The 15,361-nt window shown below is 44.9% G+C and overlaps 1 protein-coding gene across 3 annotated transcripts in view; it reads right to left on the bottom strand.

The window, feature by feature from the left end:
- STXBP1 (syntaxin binding protein 1) overlaps positions 1–13,043 on the bottom strand; it is a 775,650-nt gene extending 762,607 nt beyond the window's left edge. For all 3 annotated transcript variants that reach the window (XR_014828440.1, XM_005660443.4, XM_003122169.7), the window contains exon 1: positions 12,853–13,043. Coding sequence is in view for 2 of the 3 variants with exons in the window: in XM_005660443.4 (XP_005660500.2) it covers positions 12,853–12,889 (37 nt within the window). In the remaining variant the exon portion in view is untranslated. The remainder of the gene's footprint in view (positions 1–12,852) is intronic.
- Positions 13,044–15,361: the final 2,318 nt, after the last annotated feature.

Raw genomic sequence — 15,361 nt, 5'->3', positions numbered from 1 at the left:
AGGTCTCCATGCACACCATTACACGCCCTGAGTACAGCTTCCTGCACAGAGGAGAGCCTGCGTACATATTGGTTAAATGAATAAAAAACACTTGCTCCCATGGAGTTCCCGTCGTGGCACATCGGAAACGAATCTGACCGGGAACCATGAGGTTGTGGATTCGATCTCTGGCCTCGATCAGTGGGTTAAGGATCCGGCATTGCTGTGAGCTGTGGTGTAGGTCGCAGACACGGCTCGGATCTGGCATGGCTGTGGCTCTGGCATAGGTCGGCAGCAACAGCTCCGATTAGACCCCCAGCCTGGGACCCTCCATATGCTGCGGGGGCAGCCCCAGAAAAGACAAAAAAATAAAAATAAAATTTGTTTTTCTCTGCTTTTCTCCATATCTCTCTAAATGTTTTTGCTCCCAAGAATAAAATAGGCTTTCCTAGCACAGCAAGTACTTAATACCTCATTCACTTCCTAGAAGGTCAGTTTGTAGGCCAAATAATTGGGAGACGTTTAAAATGAAATATCATAAATCAACTATAATAAAAAAAAGTTTTAGATAAAGTGAAATAGCAATGGCATGTAAGAAACAGGAAGGAATACTGGAAATCTGCCTGGTGAGAGCTTGCAATTTGAGCCACTCGTAGTTACTCTTAGCTTGGAGCCCCAGAGACATCTATTAAGATCAGATCAGTGTCTATCAGAAGCAATTGCTTTGCTTTAACCAACACATGTTTTCCCAAAGAGCACTGAGTGGGCAACAGCTGGCTGTTATCTGGCGATTAGTAGATGCTGTGCCTGTCAAAACTATGAATGATTGGATTCCTTAACACTTTTAAGGACTTATTCATAATGCTGAGCAGACCCTTAGCTCAATAATCATATATGGAAAATAATAACAATCTGTTATAGCAACTGTTTATTGTAATAACCCAAGCAATTATTTTGAATGATTATTATTATTATTATTTTGCTTTTTAGGGCTGCACCTGCGGCATATGGAAGTTCCCAAGCTAGGGGTCCAATTGGAGCTGCAGCTGCCGGCCTATGCCACAGCCACAGCAATGTGGGATCCGAGCCGTGTCTGTGACCTACACCACAGCTCACGGCAACGCCGGGTCCTTAGCACACAGAGCAAGGGCAGGGATGGAACCCGCATCATCATGGTTCCTAGTCAGATTCGTTTCTGCTGCACCACAACGGGAACTCCCTGAATCATTTTTTAATGCAAGCCTTAAAAGAATTCTGTGCTGCTGGGATTAGAATTCTCAATTGAAAAAAGAGGTTAAATAACAAGTCCAGATCACCCAGCCATAAGGGGTTAGATCTGAGACTGTCAGTTGGATGTTCTGACTCCTAGTCCAGAATGCTTTCTGCGCCACAACACTGCTTCTTGCTGATTTACAAAGACATTTTTTAATTGAAAAGAAAAAAAAAAAAAAAGCATGGGGGGAAAAACACATAAAACTCATACTTGCTGAAATTAAAATGAAGTCTTGGCTATTTCACCCTAACTTTAGCTGCAACAGCCCTGCACAGAAGCAACTGATCAAAGCAATCGAATTAAGAGGATCGTGTTGGGGATTCCCCGAGCCCTTCTTGCAGAGGACAGCCACAGGACTGGAGTTCCAGATTTATGGCTGCTGAGTTGCCAGTGATAACTATAAAATTTGGCCTGACTACTCCACTAAAGAAAATATTCATTAGCTGCCAAACACCTGTTTGTCTAAGAGGTGCTGTGTGCCAAAAACACCCAAGGGAAAATCTTTTAGTGCACATTCCAAAAGCCCTTTTTGGGAGTTCCCGTCGTGGCGCCACAGAAACCAATCCAACTAGGAACTATGAGGTTTCGGGTTCAATCCCTGGCCTCACTCAGTGGGTTAAGGAGCTGGCGTTGCCATGAGGTGTGGTACAGATCGCAGACACAGCTCAGATCTGGCATTACTGTGGCTGTGGTGTAGGCCAGCAGCTACAGCTCTGATTAGACCCCTAGTCTGGGAACCTCCATATGCTGCAGGTGGGGCCTGAAAAAGACAAAAAAAAAAGCCAAAAGCCCTTTTTGGATCCTGTGGCCATTATGCTCTCTGACATCTGATCGGTACCACATGGATAATACTTGAGTCCAAAACCACTTCTTATGGAAATATAACCCCAAATTAAACTAGTTATTACTCCATCAGAAGAGTGACATCTAGTCCAAAACAAAGAAGACTACATTTAGAAATAAATGGCAAGAGTACTGCATATTAAGAACTATGATAGGGGGTAGGGGCAGCCTAGGGGATTCAACCAAAGCTGTACTCAAAGGAAAATTCATATCTTTCAATGCTTTTATTAGGGAAAAAAATTAACCAGGGATTTGATTCAAGAAATTAGAATAAGAACACATACATACACACTACAGAAGGAAGGAATTAATTTTTTTTTTTTTTTTGGTCTTTTGTCTTTTTTTTGTTGTTGTTGTTGTTGCTATTTCTTGGGCCGCTCCCGTGGCATATGGAGGTTCCCAGGCTAGGGGTCGAATCAGAGCTGTAGCCACCAGCCTACGCCAGAGCCACAGCAACGCGGGATCCGAGCCGCGTCTGCAACCTACACCACAGCTCACGGCAACGCCGGATCGTTAACCCACTGAGCAAGGGCAGGGACGGAACCCGCAACCTCATGGTTCCTAGTAGGATTCGTTAACCACTGCGCCACGACGGGGACTCCGGAATTAATTTTTTTAAAAAGATAATTAAAATAGACAAATCTCTAGCAGGTATTTCCATAAATAATAACAAGGTAGAATGGAAAAAGAGATCACAAATACTGATGGAGAAGTTTTTTTTTTGTTTTTTTTTTTTGGCTTTTCAGGACCACACCCACAGCATATGTAAGTTCCCAGGCTAGGGCTCTAATCGGAGATATAGCTGCTGACCTACACCATAGCTCACAGCAACACCAGATCATTAACCCACTGAGTGAGGTCAGGGATCAAACCCATATCCTCATGGATTCTAGCTGGATTTGTTTCTTCTTCACCACAACAGGAACACCTGGTTTTTTTTTTTTTTTCTTTTTTTCCCTAGGGCCGCACCAGAGCACATGGAGGTTCCTAGGCTAGGGGTCTAATTGGAGCTGTAGCCAACGGCATATGCCAGAGCCACAGCAACACGGGATCTGAGCTGTGTCTGTGACCTACACTACAGCTCACGGAACACCAGATCCTTAACCCACTGAGCGAGGCCAGGGATTGAACCCACAACCTCATGGTTTGGGTCAGATTCACTAACCACTGAGCCACGATGGGAACTCCCTGATATTTTTTTAAATCACAGAAATTTAAAGTTAATAAATTTGAAAAATTTAAGTAAAGGCCTATTTTATGTATCTATTTATTTTTTGGCCACTGCTATGGCATGTGGAAGTTCCTGAGTCAGGGATCGAACCCACACCACAGCAGTGACCTGAGCCACTGCAATGACAATGCTGGATCCTTAACCTGCCACACCACAAGAGGACTCCCTGAAAGGTCTATTTTATAGGAAAATAGAGACTGGTGTTCCTGTCGTGGTGCAGTGGTTAATGAATCCGACTAGGAACCATGAGGTTGCCAGTTCGATCCCTGGCCTCACTCAGTGGGTCAAGGATCCGCCGTTGCCATGAGCTGTGGTATAGGTTGCAGATGCAGCTCAGATCCCGCATTGCTGTGGCTGTGGTGTAGGCTGGCGGCAACAGCTCCAATTAGACCCCTAGCCTGGGACCCTCCACATGCCACAGGAGTGGCCCAAGAAAAGGCAAAAAGACCAAAAAAAAAAAAAAAAGAAAGAAAGAAAATAGAGACCGGCAAACAAGAAGAAGCAGAAAGCTTGAAAAAACAATTGGGACACAAATAAATTTAAAAGACTTTCAAATATTTATCCTCTTCCCCCCTAGAAAGCAAGAAATTCAAATAGTTTTATGGATAAATCATTTCTAACATTCAGAGAATGATACATTGATGTTATCTGACCCATTTTGAAACACACAAAAAGATGAGAAGCTTCCCAGTTCATTTAAGGGGAGAGAAATTCTGTTGCAGAAGATCTGAAAAAGATGAAAGAGAGAGAGGGAGAGAGGAGTAATAATACATACACAACATAGCATTCAATTGTTCATTCCAAATATTTATTGGGAGTTCCCATCATGGTGCAGCAGAAACAAATCCAACTAGGAACCATGAGGTTTCAAGTTCGATCCCTGTCCTCGCTCAGTGGGTTAAGGATCCAGCGTTGCTATGAGCTGTGGTGTAGGTTGCAGACGTGACTCAGATCTGGTGTTGCTGTAGCTGTGGCATAGGCTAGTGTCTATAGTGCCAATTAGACCCCTAGCCTGGGAATCTCCATATGCCGCAGGTGCAGCCCTGAAAAGACAAACAAAACACAACAAAAAAACCCCAAATATTCATTGAGTGTCCACTATGCACCAGCACTGTTCTGCATTCTGGGAACACGGCTGTGAACAAAACAATGTCTATGCTTTCATGGAGCTTTCATTTGGCCGGGATAAACAAACAAACCCATTAGTATGAAATGTCTGATGTGACAATTCAGCATGGTGGGGGGATAATAAGTTATGGAAGAAAGCAGAGGATATTTCCCATGTTATACAAAGATGTCAAAGGAGACCTCACTGGTGAGGTGGTATCTGACCGGAGACCAAAAGAATTAAGGGGATTAGCATGCAGATAATTCCAAGATGCCAAGCCCCAAGGTGGGGACATAGTTGGAATGATCAAAGAACAGCAAGTAGGCTCAAATACGAATGAATATAACTGCAAAAATAATAAGTAGAACTGAATAATACAGAAAATGAATAGTGCACAGCTATCAAGTAAAGTTTATTTCAGAAATACAATGATTACTATACATTTAATTAATTCTATTACATTATTAGATTAAATAGGACAAACTAGATGGTCATTCCTTTTTTTTTTTCTTTTCTTTTCTTTTCTTTTCTTTTTTTTTTTTTGTGTGTGTGTTTTTGTCTTTTCTAGGGCCGCACCTGCGGCATATGGAGGTTCCCAGGAGAGGGGTCTAATCGGAGCTGTTGCTGCCAGCCTACACCACAGCCACAGCAAAGGGGATCCAAGCTGCATCTGCCACATACACCACAGCTCATGGCAATGCCAGATCTTTAGCCCACTAAGTGAGGCCAGGGATCGAACCTGCAACCTCATGGTTCCTAGTTGGATTCATTTCCGCTGTGCCACGATGGGAACTCCTAAACTGGTCAGATTTAAGTATAAACTTATCATTTATTGAAGCTTCCTACCTTTACACTTAAAAGGCAGAGTAAAAATAATAATTTCAAAAGAAAATAATATGTAGATTAAAATGTAAATTGGACAGCCTCATTTAAAACTGGGCAAAGGGCTTGTGTAGACATTTCTCCAAAGAAGATACACAATTGACCAATAAGCATATGGAAAAAAAAAAAAGCTTAACATCACTAGCCATTAAGGAACTGCAAATCAAAACCACAATAGGATACCCGTCCACCCCACTAGGACGGCAATAATGAAAGACAATAACAAGTGCTGGTGAGGATATTATGGAACTGGAACCCTCACATACTGCTGGTGGGAATGTACAATGGTGCAGTCACTTAGGAAAACAGTTTGGAAGGTCCTCAGTAAGTTAAATTTAGAGTTACCATACGTCCTAGCAATTCTGTTCCTAGGTACCTACCCAAGAGAATGGAAAATACACTTTCAAAAATAATAAATGTAACATACATTCTTCTAATTCATGAACATAGTATAGCTCTTCGTGTATTTAAGCTTTGATATCTTTCATCAGCCTTTTCAGGTGCAGGCTGTAGCTTTCAGCATGCAGGTCCAGAACGAACCCTTTTAGATTTCTACCCAAGTATTTCATGGTTTGGTTCCACTGTAAGAGATACTATTTTACTTGCTGTTGTTTTTGTAAGGGATACTATTTCAGGTTTCAATTTCCAATTGTTTATTGCTAGTATATAAAAATACAATATAGTTTTGGAAATTGACTCTGTATCCTGCAATCTTGCTAAGTCAGGTGCAATTCTCCCTATCATAGGGCTCCTCCCTTGTTTGTGAAGCTAAGAAGTTTTATTTTCACATTGTAATACAGCAAAGAAACTAATATATTAAAATAAGTCAACGCCCTCCCCAACTAATCTATAGATTCAAGACAATTCCAAATAAAATCCCAGAAGGATTTTTTTTTTTTTTTTTTTTGTCTTTTGTGGGCCACACCTGCAGCATATGGAGGATCCCAGGCTAGGGGTCTAATTGGAGCTGTAGCTGCCGGCCTACACCACAGCCACAGCAATGCCAGATCCAAGCAGTGTCTGAGACCTACACCACAGCTCATGGCAACCCGGGATCCTTAACCCACTGAGTGAGGTCAGGGATTGAACCCACAGCCTCATGGTTCCTAGTCAGATTCGTTAACCACTGTGCCAGACGGGAAGGATTTTTTTAAAATAGAAATTGACAAGCTCATTCCAAAATGTATATAGAAGAGCAAATGAACCAAAAGAACCAAAACAATTTTGAAAAAGAAAAACAAAGTTGGAAGACTCACAGTATCTGCTTTCCAGTCCTACTTTAACGCAACAGTAGCAGAGTCAGAATGCGTGTCAGTGAAAGCACACATGCCGATCCATGAACCAAACAGGGAGTCAAGAAACAGACCCACCCAAAACGATGGTCAATTGATTTTCCACAAAGAGCAAAGACAATTCAATGGGGAAAAAGGATAGTCTTGGCAACAAATGGTGCTGGAACAACTGTACACTCACAAACAAAAAAGTATGTATACACCAAAAAATGCACCTTGATCATAACCCATAATGTGGAAAAATTAACTCTAAATGGATCAAAGACTAAATACAAAGCCTAAAACTATAAAAATTCTAGAGGAAAACACAGAAAATAAAAAGCATATAAACACAGAAAATCTTTGTAAATGTGGGTTAGGCAAAGATTTCTTAGATAGGATAAAGTACAGTCCATAAAATAAAAAATTAACAAATTGGACTCCATAAAAATTTCGAACTTCTGCTAAAGGAAAATACTATTTTTTTTTTTTTTTTTTTTTTTTTGTCTTTTTCATGGCCGTGCCTGTGGCACATAGAGGTTCCCAGGCTAGGGGTCGAATCGGAGCTACAGCTGCTGGCCTACACCACAGTCACAGCAATGTCAGATCCGAGCTGCATCTTCAACCTACACCACAGCTCACGGCAACGCCGGATCCTTCACCCACTGAGCAAGGTCAGGGATCGAACCCGCAACCTCATGGTTCCTAGTTGGGTTCGTTTCCACTGCATCACAATGGCAACTCCCAAGAAAAGATTTTTAATTCATGTATCTGACGGACAGGTACCCAGCATATGTGTGTGTGTGTGACCTCTCAAAACTCAATAAGAAAACAGACAACCCGATAAACCAATAAAAAAAATACACAAAAGATTTGGACATTTCACCGCAGAAGATATACAGATGGCAAATAAATACATAAAAAAGTGCTTTAAAAAGTTCTTTTCGTCATTAGAAAAATGCAAATTTAAATCACGAGATACCACTACCTACGAGAACGGCTAAAATTTTTAAAACTGACAATAAAGTCCTAATAAGGATGCTGGCAAAAATATAAAATGGAATAGCCACTCGGAAAAAGCAATTTGACCGTTTCTTATAAAGTTAAACACATGCTTATCACACAAAACCATTAATCCCACTCCGAGGTATTTACAAATCAAAACCTGCGAATGCTTATGGACGCGGGCTAGAAGCCTCTGCAGTTGCCCCAGAGTGCAAATAACTCAAATGTGCTTCAGTTGGGGCAGCGAGAAACAAACTGTAGTACATTCCTACAGCAGGAGAGCGGTCAGCAACCAGAAAGGATCAACTCTGGACACAGGTATCACGGCTGACTCTCAGCCGCATTACGCCAGGTTAAAGAAGGCACATTCAAAAAGCGACATCCTGTATGATTCCACTGATAGGACCGCCTGGAAAAGGCAAAGCTATAGGGACAGAAAACAGTTTGGTGGTGGCCAGGAACTGGCTTTGGGAGAGCAGGGTGGCTAGAAAGGGGCAGCACAAGGGACTTTGGAGAGGTGATGGCACTGTCGTGTATTTTTTTTTAATGAATTTTATTGGCACATAGATGGCTTACAGTGTTGTGTTAGTTTCAAGTGCACAGCAAAGCGAATCATGTATTTTGATTACGGTAGTGGTTACATGACTGATGCAATGGCTGAAATTTGAAGAACTGTGCACTGAAAAGGGTAAATTTTACTTATGCAAATAATACTTCAATTATAAAATGAAAAAACATAACATATATTTAATATATGTCAAAATATACTTACACTATGTGTATGCTAACCAAAGTCTCCTTTTTAAAAAAGTGTAAGAATGGGGAGTTCCCGCCGTGGTGCAGCGGAAACAAATTCAACTAGGAACCATGAGGTTGAGGGTTCAATCCCTGGCCTTGCTCAGTGGGTTAAGGATCCAGCATTGCCATGAGCTGTGGTGTCGGTTGCAGATGCGGCTTGGACCCTGTGTTGCTGTGGCTGTGGTGTAGGCTGGCAGGTGCAGCTCTGAGTCGACCCCTAGCCTGGAAACCTCCATATGCTGTGGGTGCGGCCCTGAAAAGCAAAAAAATAAGAGGAGGAATGAATGAAAACTGCTTCAATCTGGTTTGAAGACACATCTGACACATTCTATGACTCACAGCCCCATCTGAAAAAGGTATGTATTTAATGGACAAATTGAAATGACATTCTTTTCCAAAAGAATGTGACTCTTATAAACCAACATGAGGAGAAACTGCTAACAGCTAGGAAGCAAGAAAAATAGTACATTTTGTAATCCTTGCATCTTTGAAACATACTGACAAAACTTCAGGGAATAAGAGTAAATTGTGGATTACAACAGGGATTTACATAATTGAGACATCATCCATCAACACAAAATAGATATAAAATGCCACCAAAAAAAAAAAAAAGAAAAGAAAAGTCTCCTCTCTCCTACAATCTCTTTGCAAAGTAGAGAGCAGGGGAGAAAAAAACAAAAACAAAAACAAAAAACCCTACATTTTATAGAAAGAAAGGGAAACTAGTAAAGAAATGAGTAGAACTGGAGATAGAAGTTGGGTCAGGTTAACGAATCATCCATAGGTTCTTCAGGTCTATCCTTCCATTTTCATTTGCCTCTCTTTCAAGAAGATTACCTAAGGAGTTCCTGTCGTCGTGGCTCAGTGGTTAGTGGTTAAGGAATCCGACTAAGAACCGTGAGGTTGCAGGTTTGATCCCTGGCCTCGCTCAGTGGGTTAAGGATCCAGCGTTGCTGTGGCTGTGGTGTAGGCCGGCATAAGCTACAGCTCTGATTCAGCTCGGATTCGACCCCTAGCCTGGGAACCTCCATATGCCGTGGGAGGGGCTCAAGAAATGGCAAAAAGACAAAAAAAAAAAAAGTTTATGTAAGACTCTACTTTCTCCCCGAAAACCCACCCCACAGGATGCAGGGACTCCGTCTCTCCTTGAAACCCTCTAACCCTTTTACTGACCTTCTCCGTGGATCTTTTTGTTTGTGTTTGTTTTGTTTTTGTTTTCTTTTTTTGTGGGTCTTTTCACAGCGATATTATTGACTGTGGTCAAGGACCGTGCTAGCCACTACACCGGCATGACCTCATTTAAGACTCAGCGAACCCCACAAGGTGCGTGCTATTATTACCCACTTTACAGATGAAGAAGAAATTGAGGCACAAAAGGGCTTCATTATTTGCCACAGTCACACAGCTCATCACGGTGGATCAAAATTTCACCCCGGAGCCCATTCTCTGAATCACTGCACATAAAGATGAAATCATTTGTCCAACATTTGGGAGGATGAAGCACTAACTCTCACACTAACTACCAACATAAGAATGAAACAAAGCCCTATTTTCCCCTGATGGAGCTACTGGTCTGAGTGAGACCAGCCCGTAGGAGTGCAATACACCCATTATGCCCTGAGGGTGTCAGGGGAGTGACAGGGAGAGCATCTCTGGACTGTCTGTGTCTGTCACAACGGGGTGAGACTGTCCCCTATTTGAGTCATCCCTGTAACCCCCATAATTCCTACCAGGCTCTGAGCAGACATTTGTTGAATCAACAGCTAACACTGTTCTCTGCTTTTGTTGTGTCTGTACCTACTGCCACTCTAAAACTCAACTCAGGAAGATGTGACAGGAAGCCCCAAATGACATTTATCTTGCTCTTAATCATATCCTTAATAACAATGATTCACTCAGTGAATATTTATTAGCTGCCAACTATGACCAGCCACCGTTTTCAGTATGGGGTACGGGGGTGCACATATCAGATAAAGACCATGCCCTCTCAAAAGCAACAATCGAGTGGATGAAACAATCAAACAAGGACCAAAAAGGCCCTAACAAAACCCCTCAAGAGCAAAAAACTAGACAAAATCACTTCAGATGATTTTAAGTGCTATGAAGACGATAAAATGAGGGAATCTGATAAACAGTGACTAGGAGGTGTTATTTTAGAGTGGGAAGGCCAGGCTGTGAAGGTGACACTTAAACTGGTGTGCTTGGTTTAAAAAAAAAAATCTTTATTTTACTTTTATTTTTAGAGGAAAAAGGCAAAGCTAGAAACCCCATCTGAAATTAGGAGTCAGAATTAACAGAATTCTTTATGTCACTGACAAAGAAGTGCAAAATTTTTTCCAAAATGTATACCAAACTCAGCTGTTATGGACATAAAATGTTGTTCCCACAGTCACCAATTTTATGTAGAACTGTTGTTTGTTTGTTTGTTTTTAGTTTGACCATATTACATATTCATTTCTTTCGGATACTTGCTTCTAAAAAAAGGCCCAGGGTTGGGGGGGGGGCAGTTTACCTGCATAAACAAGGGTAATGGCAAAGGAAGCAAAAATGTGATCTCTCTAATACGTAGGGATTTTGTTTTAAAAGCACCTTATTCAAATACAACGTTTAAAAGAATGCAAAACACGTAACTTGACACATGCCATATTGCACAGTCCTTTAAAAAGGGTATTGGAAGTAAATGCTATAGCTAGAACCATACAGAAAGTTATTTTTTTACCAATGTTGCAAAGACACCAGGTTTTAAAAAATTAACTAACACTGATTTTGGCAAGTCATTTCACTGCTCTGAGCCTCCATTTCTTCCCACGGGTAGAATGAGGGTGTTGACATTAGAGGATTCCCATGGGTCCTTCCAGTCCTAAAGGCTTGGATTTGCCTTTAAAAATAGAAGGTACGTGAATCAGAACCTTTACTGCATGGAGAAGGCAGGTGTTAGAGTGGGCACTTTTTAAAAACCTTGTCATCTGGGCTCCCTTTGTATAACAATTTTCTTCTGATGTAATAGGTCGGATAAGGTTGTACACATGAGAATATTTTCTATATATCAATGAAAAGAATAAGGAAGAAGAAACAATTATGACGCTCAAAAGCAACATTACAGTCAAAGACATGAGAGAGAGGAAGCGCTTTAATTGGAGAGAATCATTGCAAAGGAAACTGTAACTTCCACCATTTTTATTCCATTTTCTTTCTTATCCTCTCCTGCAGAGAAAAGTCCAGTTTTAATTTTCTCTCGATTCCAAAAGAGGTAGCAAAAGCCAGAGCAGTCCTCTCTCATTTTTTTTTGTTTGTTTGTTTTGTTAAAGAAACAGCCAAAATATTGAGGAGGCACTATTGTCTACACGTATCACCAATCCTATTTAGCAGTGGGGACACCGTTTTCCAAACATTGCCACCGTCAGCCCTCACTCCGCTGCAGCCTGCATTCGCCACCATCATCCATTTTTAAAAATCCATTTACGCTGAGCTTTGCGTCCAAACCCAGGCACCACCATATCCTCCCTGCAACAGTGATTTGAAACTGCCCGAAACCAAGCACCAGCTAGGTCCTGCGACCAGGAGACTGCAGACTGCGGTGCTGGGCAGGGCCACTCCTCCCGCCGCACTGTAAAGCTTTGCTCGTCTCCGGGGTGATTTACGGCGGTTCAGGACCCTGATAAGACCCCGCCCTTGACGCCAAGATCCTGGATCTGGAGGAGTGAGGCGGCCTCAGCCCAGCAGTGCCAAGCCTTTGGAAAACAGGCTCCTCTCCAGCTGCCAGGAGTGGCCCGGGCTGGGCGAGCGGCGCGTCTGAGCCAGGGCGCGCGGAGCCGCTCCCAGGTGGGTCTCCGCAGCCGGGGACCGCGGCTCCGGCTCCCAGGAGGGGGGGAGGAAGAGGGAGGAGGACGCAGGCCTGGAGCTCGCTCGTCACGACTCCACAAGGAGGGTGGGAAAGTGGGAGGGACTGGAGACGGAAAAAGGAGTGGAATCAAAGAGCTTCGGGAATAAAGAAGGCCAGGAAAAGGAGAGGGGAAACGGGGGGGAAGGTAATGGGAGTGAAGCATGGGGTGCCGGGGAGGGTAATGGGCCGCAGGCGGTGAAGGGGCTTGGGATGGAGCGAGGGAGGTGGAGGTAAAGAGGAAGGAGAAGGATTGGGTGGAGGGGAGGGACGGGGCGAAGAGGCGAGGGGTGGGATGAAGGGTTAGGAGCGAGGCGATGAGGGGAGGGGTGGGGGAAAGGGGAGGAATGCGGGAAGCCGAGAGGGGGGAAGAAGGGAAGCGGGCGCGGGCCGCAGGAGGCCGGGAGGGACTTCCCTCCGAGGAGGGCGGCGCCGGAATAACGGGACCCTCCCAGCCAGGAGCCCCGGGCCGGGTCGGGCGCGCGGCCAGCAGCGGCCGGGGGACTGCGGGCAGGTTCGGCGCCCGGCTTCTCCCAGGCAGCCGTAGCGGCCGCCAGCGCGGAGGACCCCGACTCCACTTACTCTCTCCGACCACGGCTTTGAGGCCAATGGGGGCCATCGCGCTGCGCGAATCTCCGGGCTCCGAGCCTCCTCCCTAGACGCCCGCGGACACCGCCGCCTCCCGGGATCGGCGCGCTCCGCTGGCTGCAGCCCGCCGCCCGGCAGCCGCGCTCGGGATCGACTGACGCGCGGACTCGGCGCGGAGGCGCGGCGCGAGCCAGAGCGAGGCTGACGACCCGCCGGCGCGCGCTCGGGGGCGGGTCCGGCCGGGGGCAGGTCTAGCTCCAGCCGTGAGCGTCACCCGCGCGCCTCGGCCAATCGCACCGCGGCCCGGGGGCTCGGCCCCGCCCTCTGAGATGCGGCTGGATGCGAGGCGGTCCCCGGGTGGCGAGAGAGCCGCGCCGTCCCCCTCGCCTCACGCGCCACGCGCGCCCTGGCCAACGCGCGCTCCCGGGGAGCTGGATCCTAAGGGTCCCTCCGCACCTGAAACCCTGGCCAAAGGTTTTTGACTCGTTCCATCCTGCCTTTCCTCTTTCTGAGAGCCTCCCATTTTCCCCCTGCCCACGAAAGGAACCCAGAGGCTAGATCTCTTATTAGCAGTACCCATCCCAGCCACAACATAACGTGAGGTTTATTGACCCCAGCTTTGCCTGAGTACCCATATCCATAAATCCACCATTTACTGAGCTCTTATGTTTCAAACTCTATACCTTACATGCATCATATTATTAAATCTTCACAATAATTGGACATTTAATCTTCATTTTCAGATTTAAAAAAATAGGCTCAGGAACACCAGACTTGCTCTCAGGTTGTATACCATTCATTAGCAAAGATTTATTGTTATCCCACTGCTATATGTTCTAGGCATTGGAGCCCTAGCCACGTAAAAGAGAGACATCCATCCTAGCCTTTGGGCAACCAAGGTCTAGAAATATCTAGATCCCAAATCTAGTAGGAATGTGCTGTGAGATGACTCTGCTCACTATCTCTTTCCTGGAATTCATCTTTACCAAAGCGGTCCCAGGTCAGTTTTTGCTGGATTTTTTTTTTTTTCGTCTTTTGTCTTTTTAGGGCCCCACCTGCGGCATATGGAGGTTCCCAGGCTAGGGTCTAATCAGAGCCGTGGCCACCAGCCTACACCACAGCCACAGCAATACGGGATCTGAGCCGCATTTGCGACCTACACCTACATTTGCAACGCCAGATCCTTAACCCACCGAGCGAGGCCAGGGATCGAACCTGAAACCTCATGGTTCCTAGTCGGATTCAATAACCACTGAGCCACGACGGGAACTCCTGCTGGATTTTATTGATGGAGGAGATCGTGGAAGATAAGTGTTTTGCTGGCGACAAAGGAAAGATCTAATTCTAGAATTTGAAAGATCCAATTCTAGTTATTTAATACTGAGCAACAACTAAAGAAGTTGAGGCCTAAAGGAGGATTTTCCCAAGGTCACATAGTGAACACTGGCCATACAGGGACAAGAGGCCACTTGTTCTAGTTCAGCCACCAGCCCCAGGACACAAAGATCTGGCCATCTTCTCACCCTCACCTCAGTCTATTTCAACAGAAACTTCCTGTCACTTCCTAGGGCAGAAAAATGTTCATCTGTCATCTCTTCATGTCTAGGCTGTTTTTTACCCAACGAAGGTCCTAATAGCCTTGGGTTGCATTTGGGAAAGGAGGAGATCATTTGTAAATGTGAGGGGACCTAAGATGCCCTTGTGATCCCACACGATCCCTCCTTGTGACCCACTGGCACATATCAACAGAGACTGCCCTCAAGAGCTGGTATTCTAGGAGTTCCTTTCGTGGCACAGCGGAAAAGAATCTGACTGGGAACCATGAGGTTGCAGGTTCGATCCCTGGCCTCGCTCAGTGGGTTAAGATCCGGCATTGCCATGAGCTGTGGTGTAGGTCACAGACGCAGCTCAGATCTCATGTTGCTGTGGCTGTGTAGGCCGGCAGCTATAGCTCCGATTTGACCCCTAGCCTGGGAATCTCCATATGCCCTGGGTGCTGCCCTTAAAAAAAAAAAAAAAAAGAGAGCTGGTATTCTAGCCGAGGAGACAGACAGGAATCAAGGAGTCCCACACAGCACTGAGTTACTGTTCCACTAAGTGCTGAAGCAGAAAGACAGGGGGCTGTAAGAGCCAATGACAGATCAGGCAGGGTGCAGTCAGGGCAGGCTTCCTGAGATGAGTGAAAGGTAGCAACAGGGGTCTGGTAGAGTGTCCTAGGTAGATATACAGAAAGTGCAGAGACCAAGTGCTAAGAAAGAAGTTTGACTTTTCCGTGAACAGAGAGGGGCTGGTGTGACCAGAGGGGAGAGTCTGAGGGCCAGGGTGGGGAGGAAAACTCCTGGGATAGATCTCATTGCAGACCTCCAGGACTTTGGACTGACCTGGAATCTGCCTGGAGACCTCCTCAAAGGCCACAGAAAATAAAACAGCCGTTTCTTATTTTCTGCAGAAGGAAGCACAAAAAAAGAAATTCTTCCCTGCAGATGTGTACCTGAGATGTTTA

This window comes from Sus scrofa, chromosome 1, assembly GCF_054392235.1.
Source record: "Sus scrofa isolate SSC_HxYL_T2T_F1_AM1 chromosome 1, Sscrofa_HxYL_maternal_Yorkshire_Landrace_v2.0, whole genome shotgun sequence".
Taxonomy (NCBI): domain Eukaryota; kingdom Metazoa; phylum Chordata; class Mammalia; order Artiodactyla; family Suidae; genus Sus; species Sus scrofa.
The sequence above is the reverse complement of the archived record's forward strand: the minus strand, read 5'-3'. Positions and strand labels throughout refer to the sequence as shown.